The sequence below is a fragment of the Thermobia domestica genome, chromosome 18 (genome assembly GCF_964235325.1).
Source record: "Thermobia domestica chromosome 18, izTheDome1.hap1.1, whole genome shotgun sequence".
In the NCBI taxonomy this organism is placed as follows: Eukaryota; Metazoa; Arthropoda; class Insecta; order Zygentoma; family Lepismatidae; genus Thermobia; species Thermobia domestica.
The window spans coordinates 141,038,622-141,057,611 of NC_137471.1; the positions used below are offsets into that span (position 1 = coordinate 141,038,622).

General features: G+C 35.5%; 1 protein-coding gene across 1 annotated transcript; it reads right to left on the minus strand.

The window, feature by feature from the left end:
* Window positions 1-269: 269 nt before the first annotated feature.
* LOC145674981 (uncharacterized) lies at window positions 270-15,557 on the minus strand. The gene is made up of 2 exons (XM_081745309.1): window positions 15,031-15,557; window positions 270-2,964 (listed from the first exon to the last, which is right to left on the minus strand). The coding sequence occupies exon 2, from the start codon at window positions 2,461-2,463 to the stop codon at window positions 541-543; it is 1,923 nt and encodes a 640-aa protein (XP_081601435.1). The 5' UTR covers window positions 2,464-2,964; window positions 15,031-15,557; the 3' UTR covers window positions 270-540.
* Window positions 15,558-18,990: the final 3,433 nt, after the last annotated feature.

An 18,990-nucleotide genomic window follows, 5' to 3' on the forward strand; every position in this document is an offset into this window, starting at 1 on the left:
TATATTTTAACAAGTACATTTTCGAAAATTGATACGTTTTCAAGCATTCTGGCCATGACTGTGCCCATTCTAGGGTACAGATTAAATTCTGCATTACTGATTTACAAGTTTCCTCTTGTTTATGAATTAACATGAAGGTAAGCTGTCCACATTTTCCAAAATGATTAATCTTCAACATATTGTATAAAAAACAGTGTACGTAACTCTATTCCACACATGCCAGAGCTTGTATTCTTTGTGTTAAAAAACAATTCTGAAATGTTTTGGAGGAAAACTTACAGTACGAGAATTTTTTTTTACTTCCTTTTCTAACTTCTTCAAAGAAAATCTGTTTCGAAACCAACCAATCAAAGCTTTGCTACATTTCAAATCATATTTGGTTACTTTAGTGTACAAATAAAAATATGCCTTTTAGTGTGACCTAGTTTGGAGAATGCTTTATATCATCTTTACATTTACGCATAATAGTACTTGGAATTTTTTCCAATTGCTTCCAAAATTCTTTCATATATACATTTTCACCTGTGGTTTGGAAATCGGTTAAGTACAAATATTTTCACCATTACTGACACAAGTGTCTTTGTCTGTTTTGTGACTTAATACTACATGAATGCTAAGGTGTGGTTTTTGTGTGAAAGCCTTCAGACATATCTGGCAAATATATGGTTTTTCCAATGTCTCACTCGGGATATATTGATCTAAAATTTGTTTCTCAAAAGAAACCGTGTCATCTCTCTGCCGAACACATAACTCACTAAACGTATGAGTTGATATGTGTTTCTTTATATCTGCTTTCCGAGAGAAGGTACTTCCGCACTCATCACAAACGTACGATTCCCTTAAGGTGTGAGTGTGCATGTGCGCATTCATATGTGACTTTTGAGAGAAAACCTTTCTGCACTTTTTGCAAACATGCAGCTTTACATTTGTGTGTCTTAGTTTGTGCTTTTTCAGATTTAACATTTGAGAGAAAACCTTGTTACACTGTTCGCACTTGTATGGTTTCTCTAATGTGTGAGTTAGAATGTGTTTCCTCAAGGTAGATTTGTCAGAGAAAGACTTGTTACAATAGTCACAATTGTACGGTTTCTCTAAGGTATGCGTTCGAATATGCAAATTTAAATGTGACCTTTGAGTGAATGCCCGGGCACAGTGCTGGCACACATATGGCTTCTCCAATATGTGCGTTAGGATGTGGTTCTCCATGGTAGATTTGTGTGAAAAAGATTTGGAACAGTGCTGGCAAGTGTGCGACTTTTCTAATGTATGGGTCAGCATGTGCGTATTCAAGTTCGACTTTTGGGAAAAAGCCTTAAAACATTGTTGACAAACATGTGGCTTTACTAATGTATGAGTTAAAATATGTTTTTCCAAGCTGTTCTTGGTCGAGAACGACTTGCAGCACATTTCACAAATGTATGGTCTCTCGGATAAATGATTTAACATATGGCTATTTAAATGTGATTTGCGGGTGAAGCATTTGGAACACTGCTGGCAAACATGTTGTTTCTCTACTGTATGGATTGCCATATGATTCCGCAAAACTGATTTCTGGGAAAAAGCTTTATTACACAGCTCGCAACTATATGGTTTCTCTAATGTATGTGTTTTCATGTGTTGACATAACTTCCACTTCGTCGAGAAAGCCTTACCACATTGTACGCAAATGTGCGTCTTCTCCAATGTATGGCTACTAAGCATGTGTTTTTTCAAACTAGACCTGTGAGAGAAAGCCTTGTTACACTGCTGGCAAATTTCTGTTTTTCGTTTGTTTGAAGCATGAATTAGCAAATGTTTTTTTAATGTCGATTGGTAGGAAAAAGACTTGCCACACTGCTCACAAAACTGTGGCTCTTTCCACATATGAGAAAGCATATGATTTTGCAACAATGATTTTCGGGAGAATGCTTTATAACATTGCTGGCACACGTGTGCTTTCTCCAAAGTATGAGTTAGAATATGGTTCGCTAGAGTCACTTTCTGAGAGAAAGCTTTGTTACAATGTTGGCAACTGTATGGTCTCTCTAAAGAATGAGTTTTTCTGTGTGTATATAAGTTTGAACTTGAAGAGAAACACTTACCGCATTCAATGCAATTGTACTGTTTCGTTAAAGTATGAGTAGACATGTGACTTTTTAAAGTCGATTTTAGAGAGAAAGCCTTTCCACATTGTTCACAAATATGTGGTTTCTCTAACGTATGTGTTAACATGTGTCTGCTCAAATGATCTTTTCGAGAGAAAGCCTTGCCACATTCTTTGCAAATCTGCTTTCTCTCTGACTTATGAGTTACCATGTGACTGTATAACGCCGATCTTTGTGAGAAGGTCTTACTACATATCTTGCAAATTACTGGTTTTTGCGAAGTATGAATTAGTATATGTTCATTTAAGGTTGATTGATTGGAGAAAGCTTGGCTACAACGCTGGTAAATATAAGGTTTCCCTCCTACAGTTGCTGTCATGTTGTTAATTCAGATTTCTGGAAGAAACTCCTGTCAGAATCTCGGGTTGTAAAGTTTTTCACGTACTGGATTATTTTTTAAATTTTGAATATTAATTAAAAATATTAATATTATTATGTTCTCTCCAACATGTGAAACATCAAATACAACTTTTGAATTAAAGTTCTGTAACACTACTTTTTATTATAAATACGAGGTATTATTTGAGTATCCATTTATATACCACTTCCAGAATTTAATTTTTTAGCAAAATTGTTAATAAGCGAGTGCTTAGTTCAAGACATTGATTTCAATTGACAAGCTTTGCTTGAAGTCCAAATGTGTGCAAAGTATATCCTCTCATACTGCCGGCAAGTACAGTGGCTCTAATCTATACTACTGCTGTGAATCCTTTGAGGTTATATGTGCCTTCATATGATCGATCTGACGTTTATCGACGAAGACTATTGCTTATTCAAAAATAAGAACACTCCTTTATATTTGTTTCACAAGTTGAATTCCCTGAAAATAATGAAGAATCTTTATTATTATATCATATAAAAGAATTTTAAATAAATATGAAACTTACTATTTTTAGGGTGCAATTTTCATTTTTTTAAGTTACGTCGCATTGATATGAGAATATCTTTTGTATTCTATAACCAAGAAAAAATGGGCCGAGAAGAGAACAAAGTAGAATAAGTAGAATATAATACCAATGATACAATATTACATGTAGGACGGTAACGTATATATACTATTTCGATTCTATATAGTTTCACTAATGATACGTATCATTTCATAAAATTAAGGAGGAATAATCTATTTCTTCTGCCTATACAGGTAAATAACCTTTTCAATTATTCAAATTCTACCAGGGTATCCTAACCTGTACCAAATTCTACCAGGGTGGCATTTTGTGTAGACCAAACTAGATAATTGAATGTCATACTAAGATACTCTTGTGAATAACAACTACATTGCGACGAATAGAAAAAAAATAAAGATTGTATTTAACACATTACTGGAAGATTTATTTCTAAGACATACGACGATTAACTTGTTGCTCTGAATTCTATCGGACAACTTTAAGAAATGCCCACTAGTCCTGTATCATCATTGCAGTAGTTCAATTGGCTACTATAAAAGAGGTCTGTATTCGATTTTCGGAATCTATTTTTATTATATATCGAAAAAATGTAATTAACGGCATCCACCTACCTAATATCTCAATTTAAGTGTAAATTCTAAATTTTAATCAAATACGGTATGAAAACCCTTCTCTGTGAATTCTTAAGCGATTTATGCAACACTTTTGAATTTATTATATTATGTCTATCATTTCCAACATAGAATTTTTTGTCATTCCTCACCTTTTCGTTGATTTATTAATTTTTTTCTGTCTCAATATGAACATCCTTAATTGAACAATCCATGTCATGCGACCTACAATTCTCAAAACCAAGGAAACTTTTGGGAATGACGTAATCCTCCGTAATTTCATTTTCATCGATGTCCTTCCAGAAATATAATTAAAATCACACTAATTCTATATTTAAATGCCCAATTCAGTGTACGCAGTTACCAATAAACAACAAAACAATTACTCACGACATTCGAAAATCCAAGCTCTCCCACTCTAAACAGCACAAAATTAAAAAGCTGCTGCTTCCTACATTACCCGTGATAAATCATAAAATCGAGTACTTTACAGATCACAACACAGACATGCACGCATCGTACATTGACGTTGCGTGACAAGTCATTCGGAACGCATAAAACCGTGATATTTTACAAGAGCATGGTGTACCGATAACACAATGTCAAATAAAATACAAGGATTGATCAACAAAGACAGACTGATTATTGTACCGCAGTTTACTTTGTTGCCGAATGCCACCACGTTTGATACTTCAAAGAGTTGTGTTTCATGTATACGCTCAACAGGTGGCAGCATTCTCGTGTCAGTAGGTTGGGTGTAATTCACTGTGTTTTAGACATTGCTTCCATTTTGACTCACAACATGCTGTGTATACAATGGAGGTTAAACGAGAACAGTATGGAGCAATAAAGTTTTTTTTTTCGATTGAACCATACAGCTACTGAAACATGTGAAAAGCTCTAGCACGCTTACGGTGAAGCTGCATTACCTCGAGCAACAGTGTTGGGTACCAGAACAGTTTCGGTACTCAACGGCCACAAACATGGGACATATGGAGGTAATCGTGCATTATTAAAAAACACTACCATATGAAATTCTAAACACTTCACTTAATTCACGTAATGTTATCCTTCGTTCCTCACGGACCATCACGAAAGTATTATTGATGTTTCCTTCTCTCATAGCAGAGGCCGAAACACCAGGTCCACCTTGCTTACCGCATGAAACTAGTCCTTCTTTGAATCTTTTAAACCACAAAAATACTGTTGCTAGAGGTAATGCACTTTCACCTTAAGTTTGCTAGAGCCTTTCGCATGTTTCAGAAGCTGTATGGTTCAAGCGAAAACAAAACTTTATTGCTCCATACAGTTCTTCTCGTATAACATCCATTGTATGCATATAGACACCACGTTCTGAGTCGAAATGGAAGCTGTGTCTAAAACAGAGCGGAGTACTTTAAAACTAACGATACGACAATGCTGCTACCTAGTGAGAGTATACATGAAACACAACTCTTTGAAGTTTCAAACATGCCCGCATTCGGCAACAAAGGAAACTGCGGTACAATAATCAGTCTGAGTCTAGGTTGATCAGTCCTCGTAGAATGAAATATATGGAAATATCTGTTATTTTATAATCAAAACCTTCTCACTAAAGTGAGGGAAAACCATCTCATATATCTTCGCTACTAAAAGAAACGTTAAATTAAAAATTAAATCAACTCACCTAATCTTATAACATATGGATATAGCAACTTATACTATCAATACTGTGTGAATTAGAACAAAACGAAACAGCGAGCTAGTATCTCAATTATAGAAGAGGAATATCTTCATAAGGATTAATCATCTATAGCCATAAAATATCGTGTGTATTTAAGTTTTCTATGAAAAAAAAAACAACTATGCTATCTATTTCTCTCCCACATATGAACATAATTTCACTGTTGCGGACAGTGTACTTTCAAGTTCACGTGGGCGGTACTACGATTGATATATATTAAATTTATAAGTATATATATATAGAGAGAGAGAGTTAATTTAAACACTTCCAATTGGAAACACTGCATATATCTGGGTTTAAAACAGTCAGACCGCAGCTACATCGCCAGATTCTGTGTTAGGAAAAACTCTGTATGTGACGAATAATAGAACGACATTGTACAGTAACTGAGCAACCATGATAGAAGAAAATACGCGACTTCTCTGCTTTCCAAAAGGGGCAAATTATTGGCGGTCATTTATATGGTGCGAGACTGAAGAAAGTGGCAGTATGTTGGATATACAACGGACAATGCTCAAACTGATGACAGACTTAAGGACAGTTCCTGCCGAGCATTATTGAGAATTGTCATGAAGAACCATTCTGCGACTGCGGTGTACGTGAGAGAGGAACACAAGCAGTACCTTTCAGGGCCTGTGTCGACAATCCCATTCCGCCGTGAGTTAAATATAAATGTGATAAAAAATTTACAGGGTTAGGTTAGACGGATGAAACTGCGTGTAACGCTTCAGTAAGACAGGAATGACACTAACAACATATGACCTGAACAAACGTATGACCCGAAATGTCTCTACCCAACACAGAAATATGGTAGAGTCTATGATGCTATCAGTCACAATGTATTCTTTTCAGCACGTATTGTACTGACATTCGCCAGTCGCGTGATCGTATGTCACCATTTTAGGGAGCGATGTGCAAGATACGGTCGAAATGTTTTCGGACAATAACGTTATTTTATAGGATTAAAATGTGTTCATTCATATAGCTGGAGCTGTTCCAGTCTGGTTTGAGGAACATCGGGAAGAAGATTAACACCTCTTCTGGCCAGACCCCCAGACTTGGACATAATTCAATGCTTATGGTATCTTTGTGGTTCATCCTTTCTCATAGGGTTCACGTATTGGACGTGGAATTGTGTAATATGCGGAATGGTGTAATGGATTAAAATTGCTTCTCAAATGTACATTGCATGGGAGCTGTTCTGAGGGCAAAAAATGATTCAATGCTTCTAAATTTGCTAAGTTGTCTTTTTCAGGTTTTCACTGAAATTATATTATATATATATATATATATATATATATATATAGGTTATCCATTAAATAGATCATATATATATATATATATATATATATATATATATATATATAAAGATCGAGAGTTCTAATTTCGCATTTAGCACGCTTCTTAGACACGCTGCTGCTATACAGCTGAATTAATGGCCAGGTTCTGCTTAAATACACCCGGCCCGTGCTTTTAGTATCCTCGATAGTTATTGGTCCTCGTGCACACAATGCACCGTCAAGGTATGTCCCTTGACTCGCAATCGCGATTTAAGTTCTATTCATTAAGAAGTAGGATACACACACTGTGGAGCCAGACCGGAGCCCTGAGTATCTATCAGTTAACCTACTTATCGAAGCGGTTCTGCTAGCAACTGTTTCCCCATGTCCTGCATGAATGGTGCCCGAACGTTAGCTAATCTGTCTTCCGCCAATGCTTACCGCTACCCAGATTCCTGGGATGCACAGACTACGGAATACCATGTTATGACTATAGCCCGGCAGAGTCCAACCAAACCCGGTAGCTCCAGGTATTGTTGAGGGAGGCTTGTACAATTTTGGCACTGTCTATCTATATACGCTCACTGGCTACAGCCTCCCGCGTAGAAGTACCGCGTACACGTCGAGATACTGCCCAATCTCCTACCGGAACAATGCCACGGGTTGAGTCATCATTTAAGTTTGATGACATATTCTTATCCTAAGGAGTTTCTTCCCTTCTACTAGGATCAGAATTTGCTGCCCAGATATTAAGAATAAGCACTTTCCTAGTCACCGTTTGATCTCCCTCCAAAAAACTTAAATTATCCTCCTGGTAAATCCACGAAGCAATACGGGAGTCGCTTTAATTACGGTAGAGGCACATCGTACTTTACCAAAATGCCTCTCTCTCTTTAAAGACAATCACAATTTCGCAGCGGCGGCTCACTGGCACAGATATGGTTCTGCACCTAGGAAAAAGAAAACCATGACACGAGGGATTACTTCCATACTTAGTATTGAGGTACCTGTACCCCATCCCGGACACAAGGACACACACCAAACTTATTAACCAAACATTTCTGCAATACCAGCATCCTTAACTCTGTCACGTATTTCAGCACAGTTCAGTAAAGCTGTAATTTAGTTCACAAGTATACATTTAAAAGTGTGAAACGAGTGAAACAAGTGTTATAGGAACTCGTATCACTGCTAAAGTCACTTTAAGGTATTTGCATATTTAATGTACACGGAATAACCTAACATACTGACCTAAGATATTCTACTAGTTTAACTAACCTACCCTCCGATCCATAACGATAAAACTGTTTGACAAAAATGATATAAATACCACAAGGAACATTGTGTATTTACACGTTTCTCCGATACGTACATATCCACAATCGCTGATGCGCGTGCTTTGCTCAGTCAAACCAAGGGCAACCCTAACACATTATCCTTGCCCGGACTCACTTAAATAGATTTCTTGCTTGTTAGTGGTCACTTAGCAAACGTTGATTTATGTGTTTTACACTGTGATTTTTATGGCAGATGTCCCGGATACTACATTTATAAGTAAATAGTGAAAAAGAACTGTAATTCGTATTTCTGACAGCCTAAGCAAATAGTTTTGAGAATAAGAACAAAAATAAACCAATAAGAGAATTGTAATTTCTCAACGACTTTTCCCACGGTTGAACAAAATAATATATTACTTTTGTAAATTTTAAGAACAGATGGAACGAGATTCTAGATCGGCACCACAACTTCTTATATTCTTTTGTGGAAATGTCACATCAAAGGTTCATACTCACAACCCAGCAGTACAATAAAAATGTATGATTAAAATCAAATACTCCTTACGAAAAGAAATCCTTTTACGGAAGAGGCAAATCTTAGACTAGAACGTGTAGAGATGAAGAAAATCTTGTTACTTGATACATTACAATATTATTTTGGTGCAACTACTGCCCTAGAATCTTTTCGAGTATCATTTACTCGCACATTTGTATGTACAGTATATTGAAAATATTAAGGTTTAAGAACGTTAAAATTTTGTCATTTCTGTTATTGTGTTCTATTAGGATTTGTAGTTATACAGAGTTAGGTTAGCCTATGAATTACAAGTAAAATCGCCGATTCAACATTCCTTTCAAGAAAATTTAATAGACTTTCCGTATCTTCTGCACCTACTTACCGGCACTTAATCCTTTTTTGGTGCATGCTATTAGTTATCTACAGATTTGAAATGAAATGAAATCTAAGCTTTACGTCCCACGCGTACGCCGGTTAGGCTAAAGGAGACGGTGAAGATCAGAAATAAATGAAATGTTGGAATGAAGAAAGTGGGACGAAACGGGAGAACCCCGAGAAAACACACGAGCACGGTGTTTGTCCACCACAAAGTTTACACGGCGCGAGCTGGGATCAAATCAGGGACCCCAAGCACCGGAGATGAACGCTCTACCCATGACCTACAGCACTCCCTCATATCTATAGATCTTTATGTTATCAAAACAACTAGCCGTAAAAAAAAATCGCGAATATACTTGTGCTAAATGGTCACAATAAGCCACATTTTAATTTATTACGTTCAGATTACGACGAAGTTTATGACACTGTAAGAGCTCGAGAGTGCGTAAGTTTAGGAACTTCGGCATATTTAAGGAACTTATAAAGACAGCAAACACGGAAAGGATGTATCAACATTAATACAGTCAGTATATATAATGTATATCTTAAAGCCTAGTAAAATAAAGTATAAAAAAACATTTTGCTTTCAACGCCTTAATACTCTGTCAACATGTGGAGCAAAAAAAAAATCCCAATTTGCAGTTGCTAGTTAGCGGTAAGCAAGTACAGCGGGTTCCAGATGATTTCCAATGCGTATCTCTTTACTACACAGCCAAACAAGCATGATTCATTTATGTCCTTCAGTTTAAGTCTTTCTCAGCAGTATTCTTATCGTATTATGGTGTTTACTTTATCTTAAGAATATTGTGGGATTGGTTTGAAACATTATCGCAAAGTAAATTAAATAAGTATGTGAATTTCCACAGTACAAATTAGTGATTGATGTACTGTCCTGTAGTGAGGCCAAAAAATGTGTAGCGAATCTTTACACCATTAAAGGTTACAAACACATAATAAATTCTAACAAAAATACATATACAGAATATGCATAATATGCAATGTGTTCTTGTTCCTAACATTCTTTCACATATTTAGTAACAATCGCTGAAGCTCCTGCTGGTTTTGGACCTAGCCCCGCGAGGGGCCAGGCGCTTAGAACTACCTTGCATCGGTAGACAGCATTTGCGCTATCTTACCGGGTACCAAACACAGATTGGTTTGCAAATTTCAACTATATTTCTTATGGCATATATTTTTAACGCTGTGCTTCTACCCAAATCGTAAAATAATTGTAATTTTTGGACAATTACTTTTGATGTTATCTTAAATCTCATCTATGCAAAGCAGGATATTGTCTTGTCGCTCATTCAAATGTTTTGAAGGAAAATAAGGAGGAAATTTAAAAAAAAAATATATATATATATATAATTGTTCAATATTTATTTTGTGGCCTGTCTAACCTTGACCTGAATGATATTGGTCGTGAAGTACTGCTATTCAAGTTTGGCCACACTATATTCTGGAAAACTTAACACATAAAATTTAACTTCTCAAGTAAAATAAGACCAGTCTTTTCTTCTCAAAGTTAGTTACGGCTGTTAAACGAGGTATCTCGCTCATATATTTCTATACACTATAAATGTGAACTTGAGTTAACTTTACAATATACCCTCCAGCTGCGCCTTGATAAGTAGGACCCCCTTCAAAGCGTACATTCCGGTTACGAAAGTTAAGGACTAATTTTGTTAAAATTAAATGAAAGCAATTCGTAGTTCCAACAAAAGAATAGGAACATGCAGCCATTGTAAAGTTTACCCATAAAATTTTATGTAATTCACATTTACCATTTTGGAGGTTAAACGGTCCATGAGTTAACCGATCCTAGGTGGAGATTGATTATCCGGATCCATACATAAATTATACACCTTTTGTCTACATTCTTTCTGTGTATCTTCAGGAAGCACATTTTAGGTGTGCATTTGCACTCCTAGGTACAGATTGAATTTAAGAGGTATCGTGCGAAAACAGCAACCAATCCCGAGAGGTAGGGATTCGGTCTTTTCGTAGGGTGCAGGCGCGTCAGCGACGATAATAATAATAATAATAATAATAATAATAATAATAATAATAATAAAATTTAATGCAGAAACATCTGAGAACGTCAGATGTATTACAATCGTCAAAAATAGAAGTTGAAATTTTTAGGGTTACATATAAAACATAAGATAATATACCATAATATAAACAAAGATCACTGGATAACAGATGCAAATATTTTAACTATCAATTTTGAGCTCAAAAAATTCTTCAACACTATATATACAATTATTAATAAGTAATTTCTGTACTTCTTTTTTAAAAGCCAGAAATGGAAGTTCTCTTAAAAATATAGGAAGAAAATTATAAAATTTAACTGATAGTTATAAGCGTACACAAGGATTCAGAGAAACCACTTCCTTCACGATAAAATGACATGTGATTGGCTACTTCAGTTATACTTTCAATTACAAATCTGAAAAACATAACAAAATAATAATAAAAAAAAGACACCGTACTTATGTTTTACAGATTTCCACATCTTACTACTCTTTCATGCTGACGATTTGTATCAAGTTTAAAAATTTGTGAAAACTTTACCATCACTTCAATGGTTTGGCTTCTTCAGCTTGTTAACTCTTTATCTTCGCATATACATTCTTTCTTCACACTATTCACTACGTTCAATGGCGACATAAAGCATAATGTGTATAGCATGTTTGATTTCGATTTTTGTTTTTCAAAGTACAAATCCGTTTCGGACGTAGCAACTAGTGATGGGCAGTGAGAATATTCCCGATGGGAAGGAATTTAAAAAATGGGAATATTCCCGGGTTTTTTCCCTGGCCTATATATACCCGGGAAGGAATTTATTTCCATTTGTTTACTTTATCTTTCAAATTATAATAACCATAAGACTAATTACTTTAATTTAATATATTATGATTTACTTCTAGGTTTTAAAGAATTTGAACGTTAAAAAATTTAAAATTCTTTGACTGTAGTTGATATAACTAACAATATGATTTTCTAGGTTCCATTTCCATTTGCACTAAAAAAAAATAAGGTAAATGAGTTGATAGTGGTGTTCAAGTAGTCAAGAAAGTATCGTTTTTTTTGTTTTTTTTAAAGTTTTTTTTAAGGGCAGTAGGAAATTTGTACAAACCGTAAAGGTAAGTGGAAGTGATTTATGTGACAAAAGAAAGTGAATTGTTGGTAACGAAAGTAAAAAAAAGAACGTGCCATGCGGGGCTCTAACCCGTCTTCACTCGCTAACGCTCACTCTGCAATGCTTTCTGAATTTAATGTTGGTAACGTAATTTAACATATGAAACCCTAAAACAACCGCATCGAATAGAACATCTGCATAAAGGTATGTGCAAAAGCTGGCTCCCCAATGCTAAACAATAGCAAAAATTAGCAAAGTACTAATTTACAAATGATGAAAAGGAATCATTTTGTAAAGTAATGTAGAATTATGTAGAAATAGATATGAAGTACTATTAATAAACCCTGAACTACCGTTAGTAATAGACGTCGGTCTGTCTCTTCTCTCAGACTGAATTTCTGAAGAGGCACTCGGACTTCTCTTACATGTGAATTAACGCATGAAATTTCGAAAAATGGGCAGCAAGAAAGGTCGTTACATGTAAAATTATAAAGATAAGAAAGTATCTTGTGAAAATTGTGAACATACATATTTATGCGCAAATGTTGACAAAATTGTTTGACATTTAAAAATTTAATATGTTTACAATATCAGTAGTAGAGTCAAGTTTAGAAAAGCCACTTACATATAAATTTAAATTTTTTAGCGGTTTAGAAGTATGTGGACTTGCTATACCATTTTTGAAACACATTTACATTCATAGGACATATTGTAAATAAATATCAATTTATGCGTACTCTCTAAATATAATAGAATATTAATAAAATAACATCGTTCAGAATATAAATTTTAAAGACTCCTCTGGGGACAACAGTAATAACATACCGTGATATAAAAACGAATTTATCTGTGAAATCATAATATAGTAGTAGAATGCAACTTTCTTTGTGATTGTACATAAATTCCCATTTTTGGGAATCTTCCCGGGAATATTCCCACGGAACATTCCCGAAAAATATCTTCCCGGGGATTTACTAGTGATGGGTAAATTCCCGGGAAGATATTTTTCGGGAATATTCCCTGGGAAGATTCCCAAAATGGGAATTTATCCGGGAATTTATGTTCAATCAGAAAGAAAATTGCATTCTATTACTATATTATGATTTCAAAGTTGAATTAGTTTTTATATCACAGCATATGATTACTGTTGTCCACAGCGGATTCTTTAAAATTTATATTCTGAACGGTACTATGTTACTTTATTAACACTTTATTATGTTTAGGGAGTACGCATAAATGCATATTTATTTACAATATGTTCTATCAATTAAATATGTGTGAAAAATTATATAGTAAATTATATAGTAACAGTTTAAATTTATATGTAAGTGGATTTGCTCTACTTGAGTCTACTAATGATATTATACACATTAAATTTATAAATGTTATAAACCAAATAGGTTGGGTAAATGCTAGAAGATACATGTCTCACCAATTTATCAACATTTGCGCATACATACTTATGTTCACAAAATTTGCAAGATACTTACTTATCTTTATATTTTAGAACGTAACATTGCCATATACGACCTTTCATTCTACCTATTTTTCGAAATTCCATACGTTAATTCACATGTAAAAGAAGTCCGAGCTGTTCTTCAGAAATTCGAGTCAGACAAAGGAGACAGACCGACGTCTATTACTAATGGTGGTTCAGGGTTTATTAATAGTACTTCATCTCTATTTCTACATAATTCTAAATTACTTTAGAAAATGGTTCCTTTTCGTCATTTGTAAATTAGTACTTTGCTAATTTTGGCTGTTCTTTAGCATTGGCGGCCAGCTTTTACACCTACTTTTTTGCGATATTCTATTCCGATGCGGTTGTTTTATGGTTTCTTACGTTAAATTACGTTACCAACATTAAATTCAGACAACGTTGCAGAGCGAGCGTTAGCGAATGAAGGCGGGTTAGAGCCCCGCATGGCACGTTGTTTTCTATCTTCGTTACCAATAATTCAATTTCTTTTCTCACATAAATCACTTATACTTACCTTTCCGTTTTGTATAAATCCCCTACTGCCCTAAAAAAATGTGTTCGATACTTTCTTGACTATTTGAACATCACTATCAACTCATTTCTTCCGTAAATCATCCTACTTTTTGCTAGTTTTGTCCTCCCAATTCTAAACAATTACCTTACTTTTTAGTGCAAATGGAAATGGAACTTAAAAAATTATATTATTAGTTATATAAAATACCGACAAATAATTTTAAATTTTTTAACTTCAAAATTCTTTAAAACCTAGAAGTAAATCATAATATATTAAATTAAAGTAACTAGTCATATGGTTCTTATAATTTGGAAGATAAAATAAAGAAATGGAAATAAATTCCTTCCCGGGAATTTATAGGCCAGGGAAAAAAACCGGGAATATTCCCGTTTTTAAATTCCTTCCCACCGGGAATATTCCCACTGCCCATCAATATGATTTACCCATCACTAGTAACAACACAACGTACTTCCAATGTTTGCATACTAGTCTATTACAATATTGTTATTAATTTATTCTGTAAATATTCAAAAGTGTCCATCAGTCATTACTTACATATGGAAGAATAAGTGCATACCAGGTTCGAGTTTCAGTATTTTCTGCTACATATGCATCTCACAGGTAAGAACAAACCACATTTTTATTGTTTACACACTACTCTGTTAAAATACTATGACAAATTTCTTTCCTAAATTTTAGATATCTTTGGATCCGTATAATCCACTTGCATTGGATTCTATGTCTAGGTAACACAGTGGATAAAGCGAAATAAGAAAAATAATAATAAATAAAAACGATTACAAAGAAAAAATTAAAACTTTACTTAAGAACAGCTACTTCTCATCTCCCGTGCACGAGGATACATCTTACTGCTGCACTACCTAAACACCCTAAGTACAAGGGCAAGAACTCAGTCTATTACCTACTTTTTAACATCCTAGATAGTCAATGAATAATTCCTGAAAGTATGGCGTTTCTCGTCCTTCCCTAAATGGGAAGTACGGCTCCTTAACTATAACCCTTTACTTTACTTTAATCCAGTAATGTACTTACTTAAACACAAATTATTACAAGTCTTTATTTTAGTCTTGATTTTAATAACTGAATCAGTCCGTCCACCATCACTTCTCATTCATTAGATTGTTACATTAGTTTATACAAAAAAATATTTATATTAAGAATCAAACATCCACATATTGTCATACACAATTTAAAAGATAATTAAATAATAATTTCTTATCTTGTCTTGTCGTAGACCATTACCGGTCAAATAGGTAGGTACACCAACTCGGTACTCATGTATGCTACGACTGCAAAATTGTCAAATGTGTACGGAGGATTTATGATTCAGGAACAAAATTGAATAAAATACTGGACACAATTGGGAAGAAAGGACACAATCGGGAAAAAGGTCAAAATCGGGAAAGAAGTCGGACACTGAAAGAGAGCTGAAAGTCGAGTTGAACAGAACATAATGTTAGAGGAAAGTGAACAAAGAGTAGAAAAAGAAGGGGATGTATGTACGTGTAAATGTAAAATAAAGTGTAAGTGTAGCGTAGATGTATAGGAGATCCCACTCAACTCTCTTCCTCACAGAGTACCAACCAGCGTTGCCAACCACGAAGAACAAAATTATCGATTTTCGTCCTTAAAATTATCGTATATTACAAAAAATTATCGTATATTCAATATAGGCGTGATAATTGTATAAACAAGTATAACACTACTAATAATAGCAATAATAAATAATAAACTTATATAGTAATCTTCAGTTTCGAACTCCACATCGGTGTCACTATCTTTATCATACTTAATTACGCAAAGTAATTACGTGATACGTAATTTCACTTGCCACAGAACGATTCTAACTTTTTTGTTTTTCACATCCAAACAAAGGCCCTAACATTCATGTGAGCGAATAATAGAGCCATCTATCATGAACAAACAATATTGCCACCTCCACGTAAATGTGATGGATGCAGGAATGCAGGGTTACCAATTCTCCAATCGTTATTGATTTATTTTGGCGAGAATGACTGTTAAAATGTGTGTTTTATAATTCGTTAATACACACCTACAATTTATTTGCACATTCAAAAACTGCTAAAAAGTTTACGTTCTAAAATTATCGTATATTCACCTATTATCGCAAGGGCATTATCGTATATCGTACTAAGGCTTAAATTATCGTATATCACGATAAATTATCGTATGGTTGGCAACCCTGGTACCAACACACACGAGGCACTCCCCGTAATGGCCACTGTCGAACTAATTGTTTCAGAATCTATACTGTTTTTAATAACAAAAAAAACTGTTTTTTCATCCACATTTATTCACCACACTAGTGGTGCGTTAGAAAGGAAGGAGAAAGTTGCCACTGTCTTGAACAAGACCTATTGGTAACCTTCAGAGGTAACAACAAAAATGGAAGAAAGATCAAATTGGGGAGGGAATAAACTCTTTGAAAATTAAGAGCAAAGCATCAGACAAGATAGAGGACTATGAACTGCAGGGAAACATGCGATTTTTAGAAAGATAAAAGAGAAAAAATTGAAGAGAGAAATGGGTGCCGTGAAGAGAATGGCATCCAAGATGTTGTATAAAAGAGAGACTAGAACTAGGAACGATATGGGAAGTAGAGAGGACATAAAAAAACAAATGATTACCTTCGATGTCTGCTCGACAATCCCAGCGGGCAGAGAGACATTGATGGAGGTGATAAATGCGAACTGGAGTAGTTCCGACATAAAGACGGAGTTGGGGTAAGATATGAATATGAAAGGTAGAGAGGGAGGTGGAAACAAACCAAGGAAGGGTGATTAGAGGGGAAAGATGATGCCAGTACCAATTAGCTGTAGGACTTTGAAGAGTTATAATGTTCCCAACGCTGTAGATGACGAGAGATGGAAAGGAAGCAATAAGAGGAGGGACTGAATTTAAGAGAAATCGGGTGACCAAAAAAACTGCCAACACGTGCACCGCGGTCTGCTGAGTCATTGCGAAAGACACCCACGTAACATTTCACTAATAAAAAGAAAGTAGAAAAGCCATGAGTGGTATGTTGTGCTACCAACGATTTAATCTCTAAAATACTACGGTCAGTTGTAGATCAAGGGTATGCTTGTAATGCGGAAAGGAGGGATCTGGAATCTGTAAAAGACATACTAAAAATAAGAATGTTGAAGAGAATGACTGAGAGCAGCAGCTACAGAGTAAGCTTCTACTTGAAAGATAGTAGTAGAAAAGGGTAATTTGAAACTGAAATATTGATTGAGAAAAGAATCGTTGAAACCCGAACCGACACAGTCACGTGATTTAGAGCCATCTGTATATAAAGGGGAGTTCGACAAGGATGCTGCCTCTCGCCAACACTATTTAATGTCTATCTAGAAGAGATAGTGAAAAAGAGCCTACATGATGATGATGGCATTTCGGTAGGAGGTACAATGATTAGATGCATAAGATTTGCAGACGATATGGCGCTTCTTGCAGAATCTGAAAAGAAAATCAATAAAATGTTAGAACAAATGAGAAAGGGCTTTGAAGAATATGGGATGAAAATAAATGTTAGAAAGACAAAAGCCATGATGATTGGAACGAAGGGGTCTGTGTCAAATATAAAAGTAGGAGGGGAGAAAATAGAACAAGTGAATAGTTTTAGATACCTGGGTAGTATTCTTAGTAATGACATGAAATGTGAACGCGAAATAAAAGCAAGGATAGGAATGGCGAAAGAAGCCTTTAGGAGGAAGAAAAGTCTGTTTTGTGGGACTTTGAATAAAGAGTTGAGAAAAAGACTCATAAAATGCTTCGTGTGGAGTGTTGTACTGTATGGGGCGGAAACGTGGACATTACATAAAGGTGATGAAAATCGACTGCAAGCCTTCGAAATGTGGGTGTGGAGAAGAATGGAAAGAATTAGTTGGGTAGAGCGGAAAACGAATGAGAGAGTGTTAGAAATGGTGGGTGAGAAAAGTACTCTTTTAGATATTATTAGGAAGAGGAAGAGAAACTGGTTGGGACATTGCCTAAGAAGAGATTGTATCATGAGGGACGTTCTAGAGGGTATGGTGGCGGGAAACAAATGGAGGTGGCGAAGGAGACTACAATTAATGGATGCTATTAAAACAGAAAGATCATACGCGAAGACGAAAAGGTTAGCGGAGGACCGTGGAGCATGGAAGCTTCTCAGCTGCTGCAAGTGACCTGGCAATAAAGGCAGAATACCTATGATGATGATGATGTATATAAATAGCGGATGGTGGAGGGGATGTGAGAAAGCCATGAGTGGAAAAGGGAAGCATAGGTACTAGGATACTGGATACCGATCGAAGAGGGAAAGTAAGAGGGAAGCTCGATATCGAGATCTAATTGTGAAAGAAAACAATCATACAAATAAGCGAAGGAGTCCGAGATCGAGAAAAGAGGGGATAGAGAGGGGAATTGTGGTATAATTGTAATAGATAAAGGGAAGGGAGGAATGATAGGGACGATGACGAGATGATTTATGTAGGTATGATAACAATTCAAGTTTGGGTAGGAAAACAGTGGAGATACTGAAGAAGTGAAAAAGAGAAAAGGTTTCACTGAAAAATTGAACATAAATTTTTAGGGGAGGAACACGTGCTCCCGTAAATAGCGGTGTGGCGGCAGTTGTGGGACGGGGTAAGAGTGTACGACAAAGGGTGCGGTATTGAAGGGATAGGATGGTATTAATACGTTTGACAGGTTTCGGGGAAAGGAGGAAAAGGCCATAGGTAATCATAGGGAGGTAAACTAGACGAAATAGGGTACGGAGCTGACGAATGCCAACACTCCAACGGGGTTACTAATTGTACGGAGATGGAGATAGCGGTCAGTTTTAGTTTGAAGAAATCGAAAGTAAAACGTTCAACGCAAAGAGGAATCTAAGTACATGCCTAGATATTGAACAGATGAGACTTGAGATATGGAAACACCACCGATGACTAATTGGAGAGGGGTAATGATGGGCAAATTCCCGGGAAGATA